The 23,033-nt window shown below is 37.7% G+C and overlaps 2 protein-coding genes across 2 annotated transcripts; both read left to right on the plus strand.

Annotated features, from left to right (window-relative positions):
• The first annotated feature begins 1,010 nt into the window (after nucleotides 1-1,010).
• LOC5515212 (stomatin) lies at nucleotides 1,011-8,352 on the plus strand. The gene is made up of 8 exons (XM_001635339.3): nucleotides 1,011-1,168; nucleotides 1,961-2,061; nucleotides 3,268-3,340; nucleotides 3,605-3,687; nucleotides 4,156-4,359; nucleotides 5,100-5,155; nucleotides 5,606-5,684; nucleotides 6,276-8,352. The coding sequence occupies exons 1-8, from the start codon at nucleotides 1,108-1,110 to the stop codon at nucleotides 6,462-6,464; spliced, it is 846 nt and encodes a 281-aa protein (XP_001635389.2). The 5' UTR covers nucleotides 1,011-1,107; the 3' UTR covers nucleotides 6,465-8,352.
• Nucleotides 8,353-9,813: 1,461 nt separating this feature from the next.
• On the plus strand, nucleotides 9,814-22,700 carry LOC5515247 (stomatin). The gene is made up of 8 exons (XM_048731127.1): nucleotides 9,814-9,939; nucleotides 15,260-15,360; nucleotides 15,565-15,637; nucleotides 17,140-17,222; nucleotides 18,305-18,508; nucleotides 18,739-18,794; nucleotides 18,958-19,036; nucleotides 21,587-22,700. Exons 1-8 carry the CDS (start codon nucleotides 9,894-9,896, stop codon nucleotides 21,797-21,799), a joined length of 855 nt encoding a protein of 284 aa, XP_048587084.1. The 5' UTR covers nucleotides 9,814-9,893; the 3' UTR covers nucleotides 21,800-22,700.
• Nucleotides 22,701-23,033: the final 333 nt, after the last annotated feature.

The following is a 23,033-nucleotide window of genomic DNA, read 5'->3' on the forward strand; positions in this document are numbered from 1 at the left end:
CGCAATAAACCCTCTGGCAGTGACCACCCCCAGTGACAGTGCTTACTAACCGAGGGCCATATGTTAGAAAACTGTAAATTCGGTTAAATATGCTACCCTCGATAAACAAAGATTAAACTGAAACTGAAATGGCTGATTGTAATTGAAGGCTTGTTATTTCAGAAGACATGCATTCAAGCGTTAAGCATTCATCAAAGGAATTTATTAAACCAAACATCGGAATGTATCATGACGTTGCAGTTGTAATACCTAAGCAGTACACTGTAAACCAGTGTAATGTCCAAACCTCAACAAATATCCACATACCACCTTTCTCGAAAGAATCGCCATTTCCAGAGGCACGACCGACTGCACTTTATCCAATTAGAAGTTATTTGTTCGTTACTTATTGTTTTACCAAGACGAAATAACTTCCCACGTAAAACGCCCACAAATACTTAGTAAAATGGATTTTTTGCACGCAAGCATTGAATGGACGCTGGGAAATAACGGTGAACGCCTAAAGTGAAACAAGATAGTGTTCATCAAAAAAGCCAAATTTTAAGAACATGATAAAAACATGTCGAGGATCACAAAATAGCATAATATCTTGTTTTGTTATTGTGATGCGTTCTGAAATGAAGAATCCAATTGTGTTGACAATAACAACCTTGAAAATTTGCTATTTGTGTAGCTTATATTTCATTGGTTTCTATATTTTTATGTACACTAAAATCTAAAAAAATCTTCAGAACTTTTTCAGCCTTTAAATACTCCAAAAATAAGAACGGCCCAGCCTCAACAATAAAGACGTTCTTAAAAAGAGTCGTGATTCCATATATTGTCGAGAAAATAAACCAAATGTTTGATGTTTTTTGAATATTCGTCTTAAAAATATTTTGAATGAAATTTATATTAATATACACATTCGGGCTCATGCATTCCTATTGTGTTTGCTTAATAGAGCATTTGTTCATTAGTAATTTATGCATTCGTAAAATATATATACAGAATGTTTGCGTCGAATGTATTTTCGGTTTTAGAGAAATACCATGATGCATTGCGGGATGGAGTTAAAAGACATCGAACGAAGTTGCAGTATCACAGTCCGCACGCACGGACAACATTATGGCTACTAATATGGCTATGAAAGACGTTGAGCAACCTTCTACCTCAGGCCATCACCAAGGTTTGCTTTTACCTTTATTTATTTCTTTATTTTCGTCGAATATAAGGATGAATTGTTCTTATTTCCGACCAAGTGTAACCGATCGAGTCAGGATCGAAACCAACATGACAACATTACCCTTGTCCCTTTATTTCGTCTTTACTTCTTCTTTTTTTAAAATCTAATCACTAGATGTCGAAAAACTGATTTGGTAACTAGGCTAACCGGATGATTAAAAGAAAAATTATGGTATTACCGGGAAAGTACGGATGTTATGTCACTAACTATAAGTCAGATAACAAGGTCTCGAAATTCGCTTGAAAATTCATTAAGAGCGAAGTGTTTCTTCTTACCGACTAAAAGTCCTTTATTCTCGCGCTCCCAAGCCCTAGAAATGTTAAAATTTCTAACTAGAGCAGTCTGAAAAGCGATGTAACCAACAAATTATTAAATAGAGTACCCTACTTCGTTTATTTTTAGTATTTTATTTTGATAAAATATAACACCCCTCAGTTTGACATAATTATGCTCCACTATTTTGCATCTTCATTCTTTGCTTGAGGGCTGGTACATTTTCGTTTATAGTATTATCGCTCTAATTTTAACGCGAAAATACGGCCTTTCTAGATCTTTATAATGAGATATATAGTACCTATTTTGTTTACAAAATGCAAGAATAGCAACGTAAATAGCGCTCTATCGTGGAGGTTACGAAAAGTAGAATCAGTTCATGAAGTCTTGTTACTCCAATATAGTTTGTCCTCACTTTTAATTTTGATTTAAGTTTATGATTATTATTTTTTTCAATTTCAGGCAGTGACCATGAGCGTGGGTTCTTCTATTTCTTTCTCACTGGAGTGTCCATCCTTATATTCATTATTACGTTTCCGATTGCGATATTTATGTGCTTGAAGGTAAGTGTAAAGAGTCTAGAGATTCTAACTTTCCTTTTCGATAAAAAAGAAACAATTTATATAAAATTGACTATTCCATAACTTATCAATGGTATTGCGAGGAATGTCTTATCTCTAAACCTTAGAGTTAAATTAAAGTACTGCAAATTGGAAACGGTTTAGAGTCAATGTTTGACATATTTGCATAAATATAATTGAAATTATACATTTCACTACGCCACCAGTCAGTTAAAACTTATTTAACTGATGTATTTACTTCAGCTTGTGAATTATGCTTATATACTATGGTATTCCATTAAAGATGACTATCAAATGTATTTATTTTCTTAGAATTATTCATTTTTCATATTTGTTTTTAAAGTGTTACACTAGCAAGCCCAAGACTAATTGGAAATCCAGTAGAGCTTGACAGGTCTATAATATGCAAAAGGATTTTGGCTCCCTTTGGTCCCCTTAATTTTATTGGATTTTAAAAATATACATAATCTACGCTTTGACAGATAATGTTATCATTGATAAACTGTTAGACCCTGTCCCAATGTATCTGTTTTTGTTTGAAAACGCAACCTTTTCGTTCCTGTTTTTGGTCGTTGTTTTCACGTTAAGTGTGGACAATTCCCGTATCCATAACAAAAAGGTTGCATTTTCAAACGAAAATGGATGCGTTGGCACAGGCCCTATCATACACACACCTCATGTGTCTGTCACACAAGGTTCTAAAAGAATGACAAGCAATCCATGATTGTTGAAATGTCTTTCAAAGGTTTTACATTTGTTGGCTCAGCTGCAAGAAGAACCATGGATACTCACATTCAGGACTTATTTATATTAATAATAGTTATTTGAATATTCATTTTGCTTTCAGGGTTTTCATTAACTTCAGAATAGGCGGTGAAGTAGAGGGTTGAAGTTATTTTATCTTTTTAGTCCAAATAAAACTTAAGTCGATTTTTAAAAAAAAGTAGCCGGTGGAAAATAGCCGGCGATTCCGTCGGCCGCCGGGGCCTAATGAAATCCCTGCAACAAGCAATATTCATATCTTCCATCTACTATAGCAGATAAGCTATAAGCTATTTTTTATTAGAACATCTGTCTGCAAGCAGGCTTGAAGACACAAAGAAAATTTCCTGTTAATTATTTTTGACAGTTCTGTACAAAGCAATCTTTTTACAAGTAATTTAGAACGTTTTCTTATTCTGTTTCCAGATTGTGCAGGAATATGAGAGGGCTGTTATCTTTAGACTTGGTCGACTACTCAAAGGGGGTGCCAAGGGGCCAGGTGCTGTTAGCTTTTTAGCTCTTGTTATTTGTAAAATATTTGTCAAAATGTTTGAGGTATCATTGTTTACAAGAATGCAGAAATAAAAAAAAATCTACCATTCTTGGTGAAAATCATCTCAAGCCCTCTTTTTGTATAACATTAGTAATGCTTTTCCATAACTTTCATTGACTAGTGTTTCCTCTACCATTCTTCAAAATTGTCTTTCACCCTTTGGATAATGAGTCGCCCATCCTCCACTAAGGAATATTGTTGTTTTTGTAGGCCTGTTTTTCATCCTTCCGTGTATTGACTCCTACCAGAAGGTGGACTTGAGAGTGGTATCCTTTGATGTCCCACCACAAGAGGTGAGATATCTGTGTCATCTGTCATACATACAGCTACTGTACATACTGGTGGCCACAGGGCCAGTCCCCTTTGATGCTGGCAATACAGTCATTTATTTTAAGTAAAGGACAACATGATTTAAGAAATCATGTTACTTTTTTGGTGAATAACTCCTGCGCACTACAGTTCTAAGTGGCAAAATACAAAACAACAACAGAATGCAGCTTTTTCAGAATGGAAGGGCCCATGAAATTCTTAAAATTTACTTGAAATGCTAGGATTCTTGCCTTAGTCTCCTGATGCATTCAACTGTTGTCTGAAATAATAATTCTTTTACAGAGATAATGTTTATGTTCATAGCCAGGGTTCAATTTTATCAAACTTTGTCTAGAATTTACAAAGTTTTGCTTTGAATAAGAAGTTGGTGGCAATGTTCAGTGAAGGCTTATGCTACTAGAATTGTTTAACCATTTTATTATGACCTTTAGATCCTGACCAAAGACAGTGTGACGGTCGCTGTGGATGCTGTGGTGTATTTCAGGATCGCAAACGCCACCATGTCCATCACGAACGTTGAGAATGCGAATGCATCCACCCGCCTGCTTGCCCAGACCACCCTGAGAAACACCCTGGGTACCAAGAACCTGACGGAGATTCTGTCACAGCGGGATGAGATTAGTCAGACCATGCAGGTACGGCAATAACAACAACAAAAACAGCAATTATAGCAACTGTAACAATAACAATGGCTACAACAGTAAAGACTAGGACCACAAAGAACAAGACAAGCAACAAAAGCAACAATAAAGATTATGGCAACGGTAATACGAACACATCAACAACTGTAGTATCCAGCAATTGCATGAACCTTAGCTGAACTACAGGGGCGGTGGAAGGGGAGTGGCAGGGGGGCGCCAGTCCCACTTTTCTGAGCGGATGTTTCTTTAGATATATATAAATGTTTTTTTTTTTTTAAACCAACGGGTTTCAAACGATATATATGCAATGGATAACAAATTTGTTGAACATCATAAAATCCCTGCATTTTTATAAATAGGATTTGGAACCACCACCCACCCTTCCCCCCTGAAACCACTACCCACCCCTCCCCCAACTTTCGAACCCCCCACCCCACTTATGGGACCACAACGCCTCCCCTGAACTAGGAACATCAGAAAGTACAAACAACTAAACAGGCAGCCCTAGCAACAGTGGAAACAATTACCAAAACACAGAAGTAATACCATTAACAGTAATAACGGTATATGTAACAATGACAATAAAAACAACAGTTGTAATAAAAACAGCAACTATATAACTTAAAAAAACAAATAACTAAAAAAAAAAAAACACTAGATTTTAATACCTACTTACAGATGTAACATAAGTACATTCTCAACATTCAACTTCTTTTTGTACTTTTGATGTGCAGTCATCGATGGACGAGGCCACAGACCCATGGGGAGTCAAGGTGGAGCGCATTGAAGTGTAAGTCTGCAAACCAATCTTTAATCCAGTCAATTAAGCCAACCTTTTGAACATTACATGTGATCAACCAAATATACACCATGGTCCTCCATGGTCTTCCAATTTAGGATTTTTTGCAACGAAACTTCAAAACAACAATCTATGAATGGAGTCTTATAATCTTATTATTGTCGATATTTGATTGAAAATATATTGGCTACTTGCTTGAACTAGCCAATGGAAATGAATGCTTTGTGTGTCCTTGTATTGAGTAAAAGCATAAAGTGGCAGCATGATTGGCCTTCTTTAAACCCTTGTGTGTCTTCTTCTGTGGATGTCCTTATATTTCTTATTTTTTTAAGAAAGTATTCTCTGGATCCGCCCTTGCTTTGGATTCATTCTCCCTCTTTATTATCAGCTTCCTTATTAATAGTATATAGTGTTATTATTATTTTCTCTTTCTACTTATAGTAAGGATGTTCGGTTGCCACAGCAACTGCAGCGCGCCATGGCAGCGGAAGCTGAAGCTACCCGAGAGGCCAGAGCCAAGGTGAAATTGAAGTACATTGTGTCTTAGTGTTGTTATGTAGATTTAGACTTACGTAGGGACACATCAATGTGAAATTATTACCTAAAAAAGTGTTTAAAGTGTATATACCATATTTAGCTGCGTATAAGGCGCACCCAGAATTTTGGGCTCAAAAAGGTAAAAAGTCAATATTCACATGTTTAAATCTTGCATTGCGTGCTACAGTACTTAATGAAAGAAATTGCTACAAGAAACAAATTTGCCTTTGGCTAGCGAACAATTTAATAGGACTAAAACCAAAGTGTTACCTGAAAAATAGGCCATGACTGTCCTTTATTTTTGGTATTGTCTTACGTTTAAAAATCACCATTGGTTTCAACTTCGTTCTATCCAAATTATAAAAAGTGGCATTCCGCACCCTAAATTTGAAGGTCATTTTGGAGTGAAAAAAGTGCGGCTTATAGGGGGGTAAATATGATAAGTTGGGTTTGGGCTCTGTCAGCCACCCCCCCCCCCCCTCCCCCCTCTCCTTCCCCCTGGTAATGTCTATGGCCAAGTTATTCCCCCTCACCTTGATCATGCTTCACATCAAGTTCTCTCTGCTTCCTGCAGATCATTGCTGCTGAGGGTGAGATGAACGCCTCCAGATCACTGAAGGAAGCTTCAGACATCATCTCTGAGTCACCCCAGGCCTTACAGCTCCGCTACCTGCAAACCCTGACCACCATCTCGGCCGAGAAGAACTCTACCATCATCTTCCCTCTCCCCATTGACTTCCTATCTAAGCTCCTTCCTAAGTGAGATTTCTACAAACCGGAAAAAGTGTGAATGTTTACAGATTACCCAGCTTACCTGGGTAATACCCTGAATTACCCAGAAGTTGCTAATAGTATTTGCACAAGATATTTACGCTCATTTAGTTTAGCTTAAATCAATAAGGAGTCAAATTAGATGGTAAGCCTGTGGATACCATAATAGATTATGAGGCTGAGCTTGTAATTGTGACTGAGTTTTCTATCATTGTGGTAGGCTATTGTTCTTTTGACCTTGACTCAATGATAATATCTGATTTGCCATGTTTACCTGGACTCTGTCGTGCAGAGTGGATACTTGTGACGCTTGTCACACAAACTTTAAGACCCCTTTTGTACAATTTCTTTAGTTTTGGTAACATATACCCTATTTTTAAATATTTTTGTGTGTGGCAGTTTTATATAACTATGCAAATATTTTAATGGTAGCCATTTGGATGTAACAATATTATTGTTTTGTGTTATTTATCAAAATGATAATTGCATTTTGAACATTAGCTCCACAAGTTTTTTCATATTATTTTACCCTTGTTATGATTTGTGTGGATGTACATGATAAACTAAAATAGAATGCTGTGCAATGGTTGTAGGTTGTAAATAGGCACCTTTTTTTTATCTAAGTGAAACTGTAGTACATATTGAATTACAGTATGTGGTGCCTTGGTTTGCCTTGATGAAATCTTGGTGTTGCAGTTGTAATAGTTTAAGGTTGCCATCTCAAACTGAAGGATACGGTTCACGTTGGGCGACGAAAATGGCCCAAATTTTTTTTATTGCACTTACCGTCGTGATTGGCTGGAGCCAGTTCCTATTAGGTGTGAAGTGCCGTAATCCCTTAAGCCCTCCCGAAAACTTTGAAGGCGCATTACAGCGAAACTAAAATGTGCTTAAAAGCAAAGAACTTTTAAAATGTTGGTACCCTAGAATTTGTCCGATTTTCGTATAATTTGGCAGACATTGCCATGTTTCACTTGTCATCGCTGTGATACCATGGTGTTACCATGGTTTTCCTTAACTCGGTCACACCACGGTTTTGCCTCACTGCTTCACTGATACTTCAGTATTTCCCTTGGGAATAATAAGGGTGTTTCCTTGGTGATGACTTAGTGTTTTCTTGGTTGTACCTTGGTGTTTCCAAGGTTATACCTCGGTGTTTTTCTTAGTTATACCCTGGTTTCTTTGATTATACCCTGGTTGTGATACCTCAGCGATTGTAGGCCTATTTAATCGAAAAATAAAAATTCGAGCAAAAAATTTAATTGGCGAAGTTGTATTTGGCGGCCAAAAAAGTTCATTTTCTATATTTTGAAAGAATCATATAGTCCCCGGAATTGTCCCATAATCTTACGATCAACAAAACCGATTGCTTTCATTTTTGGTATGCTATTAGAAATAAGAGGAAGCTAAATAACAGTGGTTTAAAAAAATCCTTGCCCGCGTGTGGACTTTTTTCAGGTGCGATGTTCAAAGTAGGTAAAAAACAGATTGACTGAAAGATTGAATAAAAATACGCCAATATTTTAGATATTTTTCCCATAGATTTTAATAAAACTTCCTCTAATAATAGACCAAGGTCTAATGTACAATATCCTATAGCTTATTTGTTGAAAAATTCCCTCTAGGGAACAGCACTTCGCAAATAGTGAATACAACGGGTTAACCGTTCCGTTGCCATTGAAACAGCAGTGTAAACACACGTTACATTTTTATAAGGTTCATCCGTAGCTACATGGCATGGCCGAATAGTTTGACGATCCGATCCCTGAGAAGATACGAGTTGGGATTGACAAGATAGTTGGGAATTCGGAAAACTGTGTCGAATCAGTGCCATGTAACCCAAGTATGTAAATCATAATAAACATTTTATCAAACTTTCATTTGTGTGTTCGCAATGATTAATGTACTGTATGCTTCATAGAAAACAACTAGACTTCGATAGACTTAAATCCCTGCTAAAATGAGGGCCCTAGACAAAACAACTGCGCGAATGATGCATTTTAAACTCTCAAATATAACTAAAAAAAAGTACCCTGGGCACCTATTAATTTTATAGTCCTGAAGATGTACTAAAACCGAGTGGGCGCGCAAACGCTGATTTGAAACTTCGAGTTTAAAATCACTTGTGCAGGAATGAAAATGGATTCTTGAAAAAATGGAGCTGTAAAGGCTTTTCAGGTAATTCCTGTAAATTACGGCAGGGGGCACACACCTATTTTAGAATATATTGTCCTTGCAAATGGCCACTTCCTCAGCCTTTTGCATTGCTCTTTATCAGCTTGCGAATCGAACTGAAATTCAATTCAACCTTTAATGAAAACGGTTTCATGCGAAACTGAGCGTTTGAGCGAGCCAGCACGTCCAAACGATTGTTAAAACTGACATACCTCTTTTTTATATAATAACCTTTTTTATAAGAACGTCCAGCCTGAGATTTCACCTCATGCCGAGGCTCAGATAGCAGTCCCGATGCGTTTTAAAATGCAAAATCAAATTGTGCTCATAGTAACAAGTTTATTCAGGGCCGTACCCAGGGGGTGCGAACGCACCCCCCACAACGGCCGAATGTCCATTTTCGGTTCTTTAGACGTGCTATTTGTAGACAAAACTATAAAGCATAAGCTAGATCACTCTGGTATGTAGTCAAATCCGACAATAAATGTCCCGTGGAGATACTGCAAAGGCAAAAAAAAAAAAAAAACCCTTTTTGTTTTTTTCGGGGTTGGTCAGATTTTTATCCGAGAACTCACTTTCCCCCGCACCCCCGGAAAAAAAATTGGGTCCACTTTTTCGGATTTCGCCTCCCCCCCTCAAGAAAAATCCTGGGTACGGGCCTGAAATTATTGCTATTGATCATTAGTGTAATTTGTTTTCTAAATATCACTTGGTATTATAATCTAATATACAACAAATTCAGCCTTAAAAGGTCACAAAAGTAAGAACGGCCCAGCCTCAACGGAAAATTAGACGTTCATTAAAAAAAGTGTAATCCCTTTACTTACTCTGTCTACCCGAACGCAGTAATGTTATAGTCGCCTCGTTTTTGTGATATGTATGTGTTATAAGACTGTTTATTTTGGTGTTTGTAACTTGAAAAACTCCGAACTTTTCTATTTGGTATAGCCTGCAAAATTGTCATGCGGTGAAATCGGTCATCACGGACATGGCAAACCAAAATTGTATTTTTTTAGTCCATTAGCGCTTATTTACAATTTCATCCTGTTTTTGCGTTCCTAAAAATGTACCTATGCCTCACCGATTAAGAATAGATCGCTCTTTTATTGTCGGAGGCTATATTGTTCAAAGTAGTTTTTTTCGGAAAATTATGTAATGTTAAGATTTAGGGCTGACATATTCCCATCATGCTTTGCGCGCGAGATTATAAGACGAAAACACTGTTCGGTTCATTGCTATCGAAGGTATGAATATGGTGAAACCCGAGGAACAACATTTATCATCCGAAGGAGGTAAATAGAAGCCTAGTTCTCACTTGTATTTACTCCCTTCAATCCCCTCTATCTATGTACCTTCCCAAATTCGCCTAAAATAGCGTTTTTATGCCGATTATGTGCAGTATTCTTTTGCAAGTTGCCAGATATGCTTAGTTGTCGAAGGCTGTTCTAAAATACAGATACCTATTGCCGCTTTTTGAGATGGTATATCGCCCTGCTGTCATTTGAGTACTATGATAGAAGAGTTAAATCTAAATTGATGGATTATAGCTACCCTAAGTTGCACCCGATCAGTAGATTTTCACAACTCGCCATGGTTTTATAGATTACTTATACGGTGTGTCGTTTCTGAAACAGCTGCCCCTTTTTCCCTAGTCCACGAAATAAATTCACACAATCAAAATAATAATTAAGGGGGAAAACCTTGTTCCAGCTTCATAATGTAGAGCCCACGCCGTTTTACCAAATCTTGAATGGTTTCACCTAGGAACTTCGAGGTTTTTATTTGACAGTTTTCTGGTTGGCGACTTTGTTTTTGCGGTTTCTAATCTTTGGGTTCAAAATTTATTCACGCGCTTTTTTAATTAAGAAAATTGTGCTTCAACATTTTAAAGCCCTCCCACTGCTAAACTAGATTTGAAACTAGAAAAGGTGAGAGTTGTTATAGTTTATGATGGGAAATACCAGATGATTGTTGTATATTTACTAATGCTATAAACTGCTTTCGGGTGACTAAATGTGACTGAGTTTGTTTTTCACTGCATTTCAGTTTTTCTTATCTACTTAATATTTGCTTTTTCGCCGCTATGTCAAGCAGCTAGAATGAATACATCCTCTTGAGGGCTATCATTTGTAGTTTTTAAGTGATATTTATTTGTCATAGAGGGAGACACAGTTTCATGGGTTTGAAACACTTGTTTGATTGTCATGGGAGAAATTTGAAAATTGAACATCGATTGAGAAATCCGTCCTTAAAATCTAAAAGCCATTAAAACAGCCTTTATTAAACTTTCCTTCTTTGTTTAGTAATAAAGGCAAGTGGATATAGACAATGTTTTTGTTATCAGATTTTTTTAAGTGTTTCCCTACAAAATAAATTCATTGATTGTGGTATGAAAGTTTCATTTTGTTATGCATGTTATTTGGATATCTTGTTTGTCTTGATGACTAGAAATATTTTGCTTTACTAATACTAAACTGTACATTGTGTAAAACGCTCATAACTATAAATGTCAAGCTTTTATCATTATTTTTTTATCAAACGATATTTCCCTTAGATTCTTATTTATTTATTTATTTATTTTAGTAAAGAAAAGGGCAAGGAGATTACATGAATTTTCATTTTGTTAGGTTGTTTCCTTCTTACAATGCATTCCTTTGATAACCTAAGCTCTAATAAACCACAAAAGTCTGTAAAGATGATTTACTCAACTCAAACAGATGTTACCAGAATAAAAACAGTTTTATATTGTTGTGTCTGCACCTTTAAAAGCTTGAGGTTTTTAAAGTATACTGAACGTTTATTTAAGCAATAGCCACAGAAAAGCCTCCTATCTGACAGCATATCTTTGGCACCTGTAAAATACACCAGGGAGACAGATTTTTGTGGTTTTATGTTTGCAAGGCACCCTCTATTTGATATTCTGATAAAGAAGGCTTTTTCAGACATTTCAGACAATTGTTTTTTTCTTGTCCAGTTGTGATTACTCATTTTTGAGGCCTTTACTGTGCTTTTTAACCAGTGTTTGCTTGTTTGTTTGTTTCTGGGAAAATCAGATATCAAATAGTCATTCTTTGTATTTTTGGTGGAAGAAATAGTCAAGCTTGTATTTTACCACACATTTTAAGTGTTATGATTTATGTATTTCAAGTTTTGCAGGAATAGAATAAAAAAGCCCAAACTGTCGTGATCTCATACCAGAACAATGAATACAATACAAAACTGGAATTCGACTCTGCCAAATAAGCACCCTAGTTTACCAGTTAGTGAAAGAGTTAAGGATGACCTTATCTATCAACATTGTCATTGCGACAATCATTTAGGTAATAACGTTATGGTACAACTTAACGTATAGATAAGTGTAACTCTGAGGCTCAGCTTAGGGAAAGGGAAGGCCAGTGGGCTTATCATCTTAAGTATATCTACCAGCGGGGTCTTAATAGTGATGACTTTTTTGTAGTAGGAACCCACATAGAGATGCTTAAATTCTTGTTATCCATAGCGCGTGCTATTCTAGAAAATGCATGTTTTTGTCAGTTGTAATGTTTTTGCGTCTCGCGCCACTATTCTAATGTAACAGCTTGGACCTACAGATAAGGAAAAGTGCCTCGTTCTACTAACGCTCTTCCTAAATCTGTTAAAAAAATGAACCATGAATAATTACATCCTTTATCATAGCTGTCAACCCAACTTGGACAGTAATCTTGTGAAATACAGTAAATATGTGGAAAAAAAAGAGAGCCAATGCGGGTGAATACAGAGAATGTATGAACATTCTCAGAAAAATTTGGCTTGTGATGAAGTCCAAAATCTTGTGACACCCACCTAAAGCGGGTGAGTTGACAGCTATGCTTTATACTGTACAAATGAATAGTTTAAAAGATCAAGGTGAAAAAAGTGTGATGTGGTCAAAGGTATCCTGTCATTTACTCCAATATCATGACACGATTTGCTATTTTATCATTAACCCATTTTTTACCTTAACACCATTATTAGACACACCTGAAAAGTCATTCGATTAAAAGAGCCTTAAACTTGGTGTTGCTATAAGATATCAATTACACTTTCTGAAGTTTAAACACCTGGAAATGCATATTAGAAAAAGTTGTATTCTGTATTTATTGTCATTGTCAACTTACCCACGGCATAGTAGGTGAACAATGACACTGAATAATAAATATCACTTTTTCTATAATTGGTTTATATTCCTAGGCCTCATTTCTTTTGATACTTTCACTTAGTAATATTGTACACACTTAGTAGTTAAAAGCAAAAAAGTATTACTTACTGTTTAGACTTTTATATCAATGTTCTCATGTTATATTTTACAATCATTGTTGCAAAACATTAATTTAACCTTAGCCTTAAAACTCTCAAATCCCTTTACCAATGTAAACCACATAAGTTTCACACAAATTTCTTCGTAAACTCACAAGTAGATGTCTAGTCTGTTCTAGAGTATTATTATTCCTGCAAGTGGGTTTATTTGTGGCTTCTATTTCTACTGGATAGCCTAAAAGGCTAAAAAATCATTGAAATCTATTGTTTACTCTGTAAGCCTTGCATTTATTAAGCAATTTCCATCCATTTGCCTTTGTTGATTCCGATGATTCTCCAATTCCCAAATTTTGACTTACTTATTCAAGTGTATCTCTCTGATATGTATGATGCCTGATTGATTGTGAGCCTTGAATTATACATAGCCATTCACGCATTCTTCCTAGCAAAAGAAACTCCAAAGCAACAAAACGTCAAGTAGTACTTTTAGTAATTATGCATGTAGAGCAGTATTCAGAACTTATTATTATTTTTTTGTGCATGTGTGTTTAAGTGTGCTAAAATTGTAAAGTCTTATTATATGTTTCATACTTTGCTGACCAAGCCTACTAAGCCTCTGGCTTCGGCTTTTCCCTTATTTATATACATTTAAAAAAATTCAATAAAGATTGATTGATATAAGTTTTAGGCTTTGTTTCATCGGTTATACAGACTCACTTAAATAACTTAAACTGTAAAGGTACTGTAGAGTTCCAAGTTTAAATGCCAGTTCCATAAGTATTTTTCCAAGCAATAGTTAAGGGAAGAAAATCAAGGCTCTAGTTTGTATTTAACCAAAAGCTGCCCTGCACACACTTATCACAATGGTTAGAGCTCAAAGCTATTTGAGGAGTTACGATACATGTTTGTTACATTGAAAAAATAAAACCAGCTAGTACTGTAATCTCAAATCCATTTCTTTTTGCAAATCATAAGTGATTCAATCTTATTATTGCCCATTTAGAAAATTGAGTCAGGAACATTTGGCTTTGTTGATCCATTGCTTTATAAAAACATTGCATTTCAATTTTTGAGTTGGAGCTTTAGGATGACAAAGACCTTTTCGGCTAGATTTCAATTCCTCTCCACAGTGGATATTGATTTATAGTATATGAAGTAAACCCTCAGTGAAGAGTCACATTTAAAACAAAATGTATATATTATTATAAAATAAGGTTGCCCAGAATTCAAACCCTTGGGCCTCTCAGATAATTTACTTTTTTAAATGATAAATTCTGTAAGTGTGGCAGCCGAGTTGGACTCAGTAAGTTGTACATTGAATGTCTTAATAATTATTAATAAGTATTTAAACAAAAAGCTGTCCTTTGCATAGATAATTGCAATTTCTTTAGCATGGCCTGCTCTAATTGCTTATTGTTTCTTTGTTGGGCTGCTGGCTTACTGCCCATTGTTTGTACACTGCACTATAAATACCACTCCCCCATCCAATTCAGCATTCATCTATGTAAGAGTATACAGTACAGGTATTTGAGGAGGTCTCATTTTTTCTTGTTTTATGCACATTTTTCCCAGAGAAGAATTTTTGTACAATATTTTGTCATGTTCCTAAAATGTTTGACATTGATTGTTTGTACATGTCATTAGCTGTTTCTATCCTTCATAAATAATACAAATAAGAATTTTTATCATCTAAAATACAATGGAAACATTGAAAAGAATGAACTATAGTTATAATGCTGGCTTTGTATTTTCAGACTTTCTTTCCGATTTTAATCTACAGTATAATGTTCCTCAAGCAAGACCTAAAGGGACACCTTTATGATGTTTATGTTTCATACCTTTTAAAAGATAGTGCATGGTTGTATTTTTTAATATCATTAGAGTCCATGAATAATGCTGATAGTGTTTTTTATTATAAGTAAAGCCTAGAACCTAAAACATTCTTTTTTTATTTTAATAAAAAGAATACTGTACATGGCTCTCTTATGCAAGTCCATATCATTAAGATTTTTGTATATCTACTCTGAATGCAAATAGCTTAAAAAACACAATTTCGATTAAACAAGACGCCCTTTTATAAATATTAACATGAACTGATTAATGCTGTATAAGACATTTGTTAAAGACAACCACATAATTTTGGGATTGACTTATAGTAAAAATTTAGGTTACTCTAGAAAAAGCAACTATGCGAGTAGATGATCATCCATGTTGTTCATGTTGTTACAAGATGTACTTGTTAAATAGGTTACCAATTAAGCTTTACTTCATGTGCGTTTTTGTGTGTCGCAGTAATAAATGTCAACCAAGCTTTAACAGCTGTGTTTTAATCTACAGGGGACAACAAGTCCAGGGGATGCTGTGATTATATTATCACTGGTTTGTCCATTCTCCTCTTTGTCTTGACTTTCCCTATTGCTGTATTCTTCTGTATAAAGGTATGGAAAGATTCTTTATTTCTTCTTTCTCTCTTTAAAGATTTGATGCTCTTTCGTTCATTGAAATTGCAGTTGACTCTATTTTTATACATGTCCCACTATATAATCACCCTATTCATTCCCAGGGAGTTCAATTCTCAGGGATTTTTTTTTTAATTCTCATTGATTTTATAGGGAATTCACTGTAGTTGATTCTTTTTTCAGATTGTACAGGAGTATGAGAGAGCTGTCATCTTCAGACTTGGGCGATTATTGGAAGGAGGTGCAAAGGGGCCAGGTAAGGCTGGGGTCTAGCTATCCTAACCTCTTGGTTGTAGAGGGTGGATAGCCTCGGCCTAGTGATTCAGAGCCATTGCACGGTACCCCCCTTGGATGTAAAGTGTGGATGATTGCTCTGCCTAGTGAATCAGAGCCATTATACCATCCTTGGATGTGGATTGTGGGTGATCGCTCTGCCTAGTGAATCAGAGCCATTATACCATCCTTGGATGTGGATTGTGGGTGATCGCTCTGCCTAGTGAATCAGAGCCATTATACCATCCTTGGATGTGGATTGTGGGTGATCGCTCTGCCTAGTGAATCAAATACTCTATACCACCCTTAGATGAAGATTGGATGATGACGCTTCTTGGATGTACATAGAGTGTGGATGATTGCTCTGCCTAGTGAATCAGAGCTATTGTACCACCCTTGAATCAAAGACTCTATACCCCTTGGATAAAGAGTGTGGATGATTGCTCTGCAAAGTGATTCAGAGCTATTGTACCACCTTTGAATCAAAGACTCTATACCCCTTGGATAAAGAGTGTGGATGTTTGCTCTGCCTAGTGAATCAGAGCTATTGTACCACCCTTGAATCAAAGACTCTATACCCCTTGGATAAAGATTGTGGATGATCCCTCTGCCTAGTGAATCAGAGCCATTGTACCACCCTTGAATCAAAGACTCTATACCCCTTGGATAAAGAGTGTGGATGATTCCTCTGCAAAGTGAATCAAATACTCTATACCACCCTTAGATGAAGATTGGATGATTGATCTGCTTAGTGAATCAGTGCCATTGTACCACCCTTGGATGTAGTGTGTTTGATTGCTCTGCCTAGTGAATCAAATACTCTATACCACCCTTAGATGAAGATTGGATGATTGATCTGCTTAGTGAATCAGTGCCATTGTACCACCCTTGGATGTAGTGTGTTTGATTGCTCTGCCTAGTGAATCAAATACTCTATACCACCCTTAGATGAAGATTGGATGATTGATCTGCTTAGTGAATCAGTGCCATTGTACCACCCTTGGATGTAGTGTGTTTGATTGCTCTGCCTAGTGAATCAAATACTCTATACCACCCTTGGATGTAGTGTGTTTGATTGCTCTGCCTAGTGAATCAAAGATCTATACCACCCTTGGACATTGTTGAGTGTTGATAATTGCTCCCTAACATAGTGAACATGGTGTATACAGTGCTTCCTCTTGTGTATTAATATTTTTAGGGTGTGGTGGTGGTGTGGGGGGGGGGGGGGGGGGTGGCCCTGACAGTGGTAACTACAGTGTTGTCATACAAAAATACCCAGGAATGGACTTTAATTCTTTCCTTTTTTTTCTCTCAGTACTTTTGTAAATACACAACAGCTTGACTACACAGCATTGTGAATATGCATGTAATACACTGTTAATACACTGTTGTTCATTCTTCTTGCTTTTTTTTTTACTTCATTTCTGATTTGCTCAAAACATGTTTTTGATTATTCACCTAATTGCTGTTATGCTTTTTTTTCAGGCATGTTTTTTATTCTGCCGTGCATTGACTCATACCAGAAAGTGGACCTCAGGACGGTGTCTTTTGATGTTCCGCCTCAGGAGGTCTGTGTTAATATTTTATGTTTACCCAAACACTTGGGTAAGAAACTCTGTTGGGATTACAAATTGTTCTACCCTGTGTCATATCAAATATGTAAGTGGTAAAATTTTATGCAGCTAGATTTACACATGCAGTTACAAATGGAAGAGGTGTTATTAGAAATCATTTATGTTTCAGTCCTTAAACACAGACACAGGGAAAGCTTGAGTTGGAATTTTTGTGAATTGTGAAAAACTGTGTTTAGCAGCTCCATGACAAAATAACTGAAAACTTATTATTCCTTTATATTACATTAAATTGAGTTAAGTGTATTATGATGTAACTAATGCCTGCAATGCAATCCTAAATACCATCTAATGTACTTAAAGCATTTTCAGCCTTATGTTAATTTTTAAAACTTTACAGTAATCAATAATAAATGATTCCCGATCAGCATAATCTTGGCAAGTAGTCAATAGAGCATATGTATTTGTATGACTGGTGATAGACAAAGTCAAAGCTTATGACATTAAATATGTATAAAGGCTAAGGTATCCTGTATTATACCATTCTGTGTAGTGTCCAATTTTCTCTTAAAATTACTCTAAAGGATTAAAATGAACTGCAAAGTTCAGCACTACAATTAAAAAACATGCCTCTTGTTATCGCTACTTAATGCAGTGAGTTCGAAGTGATGGGGGATGTGTTCTCAAGATAAATGACATGAAGGGATAGGGTACTGAAAGACCATACTTTTGTGGTTTAAGACGTGAATTGTCACATTTTTGAATATCTGAAATTAGCACATATTTTAACTATTTCTTCCATATTTATCTATTCCCGACCTATTTTGATACCATGGATCAGAGAGCAAAAGCCAAAAACACACATTTTACAAAATTTGAACCCACCCCCCCTCAAGCCCACAGTAGCTGTGATATATAGTCAAGGTTATTAAGGTTAATCGAAAACAAACATATCAGTTTTCAGATGTGATTCTTGCATTTTATACTGTAGTGCCTTTTCACGAGTATGGCATGTTATCACCAAAATTTAGGTCCTAAAATGCCTTCACCTTGCATAAGTATAACTTTTTTACCTCCAGATCTTGACGAAAGACAGTGTGACGGTCGCTGTGGATGCTGTGGTGTATTTCAGGATCGCAAACGCAACCATGTCCATCACGAACGTTGAGAATGCGAACCGCTCCACTCGACTGCTCGCCCAGACCACCCTGAGAAACATCCTGGGTACAAAAAGCCTGAGCGAGATTCTTTCAGAGCGGGACAATATTAGCCATACCATGGAGGTGAGACCAAACAGCTCCGTCAACCACACTGTTTACGTGTCTTGTTTTCTATGGTCATTCATTTGAAATTTAAATGTATCATTTCAAAATAAGCTTTAAAACTCTGGTTACACAAATTCGACCAAAATATGCTGCATATGCTATACGATCTATGTTTGTTTTCTGTGACTTTGGCGCCCTTTTTATTAGCAAGGCCTTAACGTCAATCAACTCACTGATCTCATCACTAGGTTGCCCTGGACGAGGCCACAGACCCATGGGGTGTCAAGGTGGAGCGGATCGAAGTGTAAGATAGCTGTGCTTTCAAGACCATTGAGACTATCAGTTGTTTCGTATTTTTGTCACATTATTTGACTTACTTCCAGGCTTTTAATTCAACACTTTTATTCTAAAAAAAAAGTGTAACTAACTAAAAAGTGTAACTAACCATTGCTTGCTTGATTCTTTAGTAAGGACGTTCGGTTGCCACAGCAACTGCAAAGAGCCATGGCAGCAGAGGCTGAGGCTTCACGCGAGGCCAGGGCCAAGGTAGGTAGTTTTACATGGTCATATATCTATCCGTAAATGTTAGTAACATGTGAGTAGAAAGGGCGACATATATATAAAAACCCCACTTATCTACTCCCTTTTCTTTACCTTACTTGCCTTACATTTTACCTCACTTGCCGTCAACACCCTTTGCTTTACTTCCCTTGCCTTACCTGAATTCTTCTCTTCTTACAGTACCTCTCCTAACTTTGCTCATCTTAATCTCTCCCTTTCTCATCTCACTTTGTCTAACCTTTTCTTTCCTCATACCACCTCGTCTTACCTCTCCTTACCTAACCTCACCTCGTCTTACCTTTCCTTACCTTACCACACCTCGTCTTACCCCTCTTACCTTACCACACCTCGTCTTACTTCTCCTTACCTTACCACACCTCGTCTTACCTCTCCTTACCTTACCACATCTCGTATTACCTCTCTTACCTTACCACACCTCGTCTTAACTCTCCTTACCTACCTCACTTCGTATTACCTCTCCTTACCTTACCTCACCTCGTATTACCTCTCCTTACCTTACCTCACCTCGTATTACCTCTCCTTACCTTACCTCACCTCGTCTTACCTCTCCTTACCTTACCACACCTCGTCTTACCTCTCCTTACCTTACCACACCTCGTCTCACCTCTCCTTACCTTACCTTACCACACCTCGTCTTACCTTACCACATCTCGTCTTACCTCTCCTTACCTTACCACACCTCGTCTTACCTCTCTTACCTTACCACACCTCGTCTTACTTCTCCTTACCTTACCTCACCCCGTATTACCTCTCCTTACCTACCTTACCTCGTCTTACCTCTCCTTCCCTTACAAGACCTCGTCTTACCTCTCTTACCTTACCACATCTCGTATTACCTCTCCTTACCTTACCACACCTCGTCTTACCTCTCTTAACCTTACCACACCTCGTATTACATCTCCTCACCTTACCTCACCTTGTCTTACCTCTCCTTACCTACCTCACCTCGTATTAACTCTTCTTACCTTACCTCACCTCGTCTTACCTCTCCTTACCTTACCACACCTCGTCTTACCTCTCCTTGCCTTACCTCACCTCGTCTTACCTCTCCTTACCTTACCACATCTCGTCTTACCTCTCCTTACCTTACCTCACCTCGTCTTACCCCTCTTACCTTACCACATCTCGTCTTACCTCACCTTACCCCACCCCGTCTTACCTCTCCTTACCTTACCACACCTCGTCTTACCTATCCTTACCTTACCTCACCTCGTCTTACCTTTCCTTAAATTACCACACCTCGTCTTACCTCTCCTTACCTTATAACACCTCGTCTTACCTCTCCTTACCTTACCACACCTCGTATTACCTCTACTTACCTTACCACACCTCGTATTACCTCTACTTACCTACCTCACCTCGTCTTACCTCTCCTTACCTTGCCACACCTCGTCTTACCTTACCACATCTCGTCTTACCTCTCTTACCTTACCACACCTCGTCTTACTTCTCCTTACCTTACCTCACCCCGTATTACCTCTCCTTACCTACCTCACCTCGTCTTACCTCTCCTTCCCTTACAAGACTTCGTCTTACCTCTCTTACCTTACCACATCTCGTATTACCTCTCCTTACCTTACCACACCTCGTCTTACCTCTCTTAACCTTACCACACCTCGTATTACCTCTCCTTACCTTACCTCACCTTGTCTTACCTCTCCTTACCTACCTCACCTCGTATTAACTCTTCTTACCTTACCTCACCTCGTCTTACCTCTCCTTACCTTACCACACCTCGTCTTACCTCTCCTTGCCTTACCTCACCTCGTCTTACCTCTCCTTAGCTTACCACACCTCGTCTTATCCCTCTTACCTTACCACATCTCGTCTTACCTCACCTTACCCCACACTGTCTTACCTCTCCTTACCTTACCACACCTCGTCTTACTTATCCCTACCTTACCTCACCTCGTCTTACCTCTCCTTACCTTACCACATCTCGTCTTACCACTCCTTACCTTACAACATCTCGTCTTACCTCTCTTTACCTTACCTCACCTCGTCTTACCTCTCCTTACCTTACCTCACCTCGTCTTACCCCTCTTACCTTACCACACCTCGTCTTACCTCTCTTTACCTTACCACACCTCGTCTTACCTCTCCTTACCTTACCACACCTCGTCTTACCTCTCCTTACCTTACCTCTACTCGTCTTACCTCTCCTTAGCTTACCACACCTCGTCTTACCCCTCTTACCTTACCACCCCTCGTCTTACCTCTCCTTACCTTACCACACCTCGTCTTACCTCTCCTTATCTTACCACACCTCGTCTTACCTCTCCTTACCTTACCTCACCTCGTCTTACCCCTCTTACCTTACCACACCTCGTCTTACCTTTCCTTAAATTACCACACCTCGTCTTACCTCTCCTTACCTTATCACACCTCGTCTTACCTCTCCTTACCTACCTCACCTCGTCTATTCTCAACTTATCATACCTTGCCCAACCTTCTTCCTCCCCTCACCTTATGTGATCTTACATCGCCGTCACCTTACCCTACCTTTCACATCAGGTCATTGCCGCTGAGGGTGAGATGAACGCCTCCCGTGCTTTAAAGGAAGCTTCCGACATCATCTCTGAGTCACCCCAGGCCTTACAGCTCCGCTACCTTCAGACCCTGACTACCATCTCAGCTGAGAAGAACTCTACCATCATCTTCCCTCTCCCCATCGACTTTATCGCTAAGTTCATTCCCGATCACAAGAAAGATCAGACGTACCTCTAAACCTGCTTGGGCCAACGATTGCACGACGATTGTTTTAAGTTCCCACAATTTGGTGATTCTTCTTACTCTCCTAAAGTTCACATAACTGAAACATGTATAGGATTTAATGATATATAAGTTATAGCGACTATATTGTTAAGTTCTTATCACCCGTTCACTTTGTCTATCATTGATTAACTAAGTTTATCATATTGGAATATTGGAAGCATATTGGAAGTAAAAGTTCGGCCATGCACCATAGTCTCTACGAGAAGCTTTGAACCATTTAGGATTTAGTCCTTGCTGTGTAATGATTTCAGTTTTGGAATCTTGTGAGTAGTTATACTAAAGCTTAATACTGTACTTATAGCAGCTCCACGTAAGAGAAAACAGAGAACCGAGATAGATGTATTATAGATTCAGCTTATAGTCTAACTGGACCGAACAGTTTCTTAATGGAACATATATACGTTTTTTTTCACCATAAGCATTGTTGTAAGCCTGTGAGTGCGTCCTTAGCTAAGCCTCTGAGTAATATAGTGAGGAGAGTTCATAGCTGATTGTGTATAAGCATGAAAATAAAGCACAGCTGGATACAAAAATTTGACATTTCTGCCAAGAAATTTACTGTGTCATCTGGAATTATTAAAAACGCTTATCACATCGAGTAATAACAACAGAGAATTGCTGAGTTGCTGAGTTTGTTATTAGCTTTTAGGAATCTTTTGCCCTTTACTTGAATTTAGTTGTGAAAGGCCTCTGGTCTATTTTAGTATTTTATGATATTCGTAGTTATTTGTATTCAGCGCCATGTATCGTGGGTCTACCACCAGCCAGTTTGATTGCAAGGAAACGATATAATGTAATATTGCATTCACATTTGGATGTTTTAATCAAAGGAAATAAATATTCAAAAACTCAAGTTCAATTGTTCATTTTCTCGCCTGTCCGAGGTAGCATGTTTTTTACTGCGATTCGTACAATTCTGTTAACTCTCAATTTCCAACTGCTTAACCGCTTTCTGGCTTCCGTTATTCAACTCACGGAATTATATTTGGTCCATTTTTATTGTTCAACGCCTTGGGCGTAGCTGGACAACAATTTCATTGCCAACCAATAAAACCCGGGGTTTTGAATGAAGGAAGCAAGAAGGCGATTTATCTGCTGGGAACCATTGCTTGGCTATAGCTGTCGACTCGCCCGCATTGGGCGGGTGTTACAACCCAAATTCACCTATATCCTCCAAAAAATGTTT

This window comes from Nematostella vectensis, chromosome 8 (assembly GCF_932526225.1).
Source record: "Nematostella vectensis chromosome 8, jaNemVect1.1, whole genome shotgun sequence".
Taxonomy (NCBI): Eukaryota; Metazoa; Cnidaria; class Anthozoa; order Actiniaria; family Edwardsiidae; genus Nematostella; species Nematostella vectensis.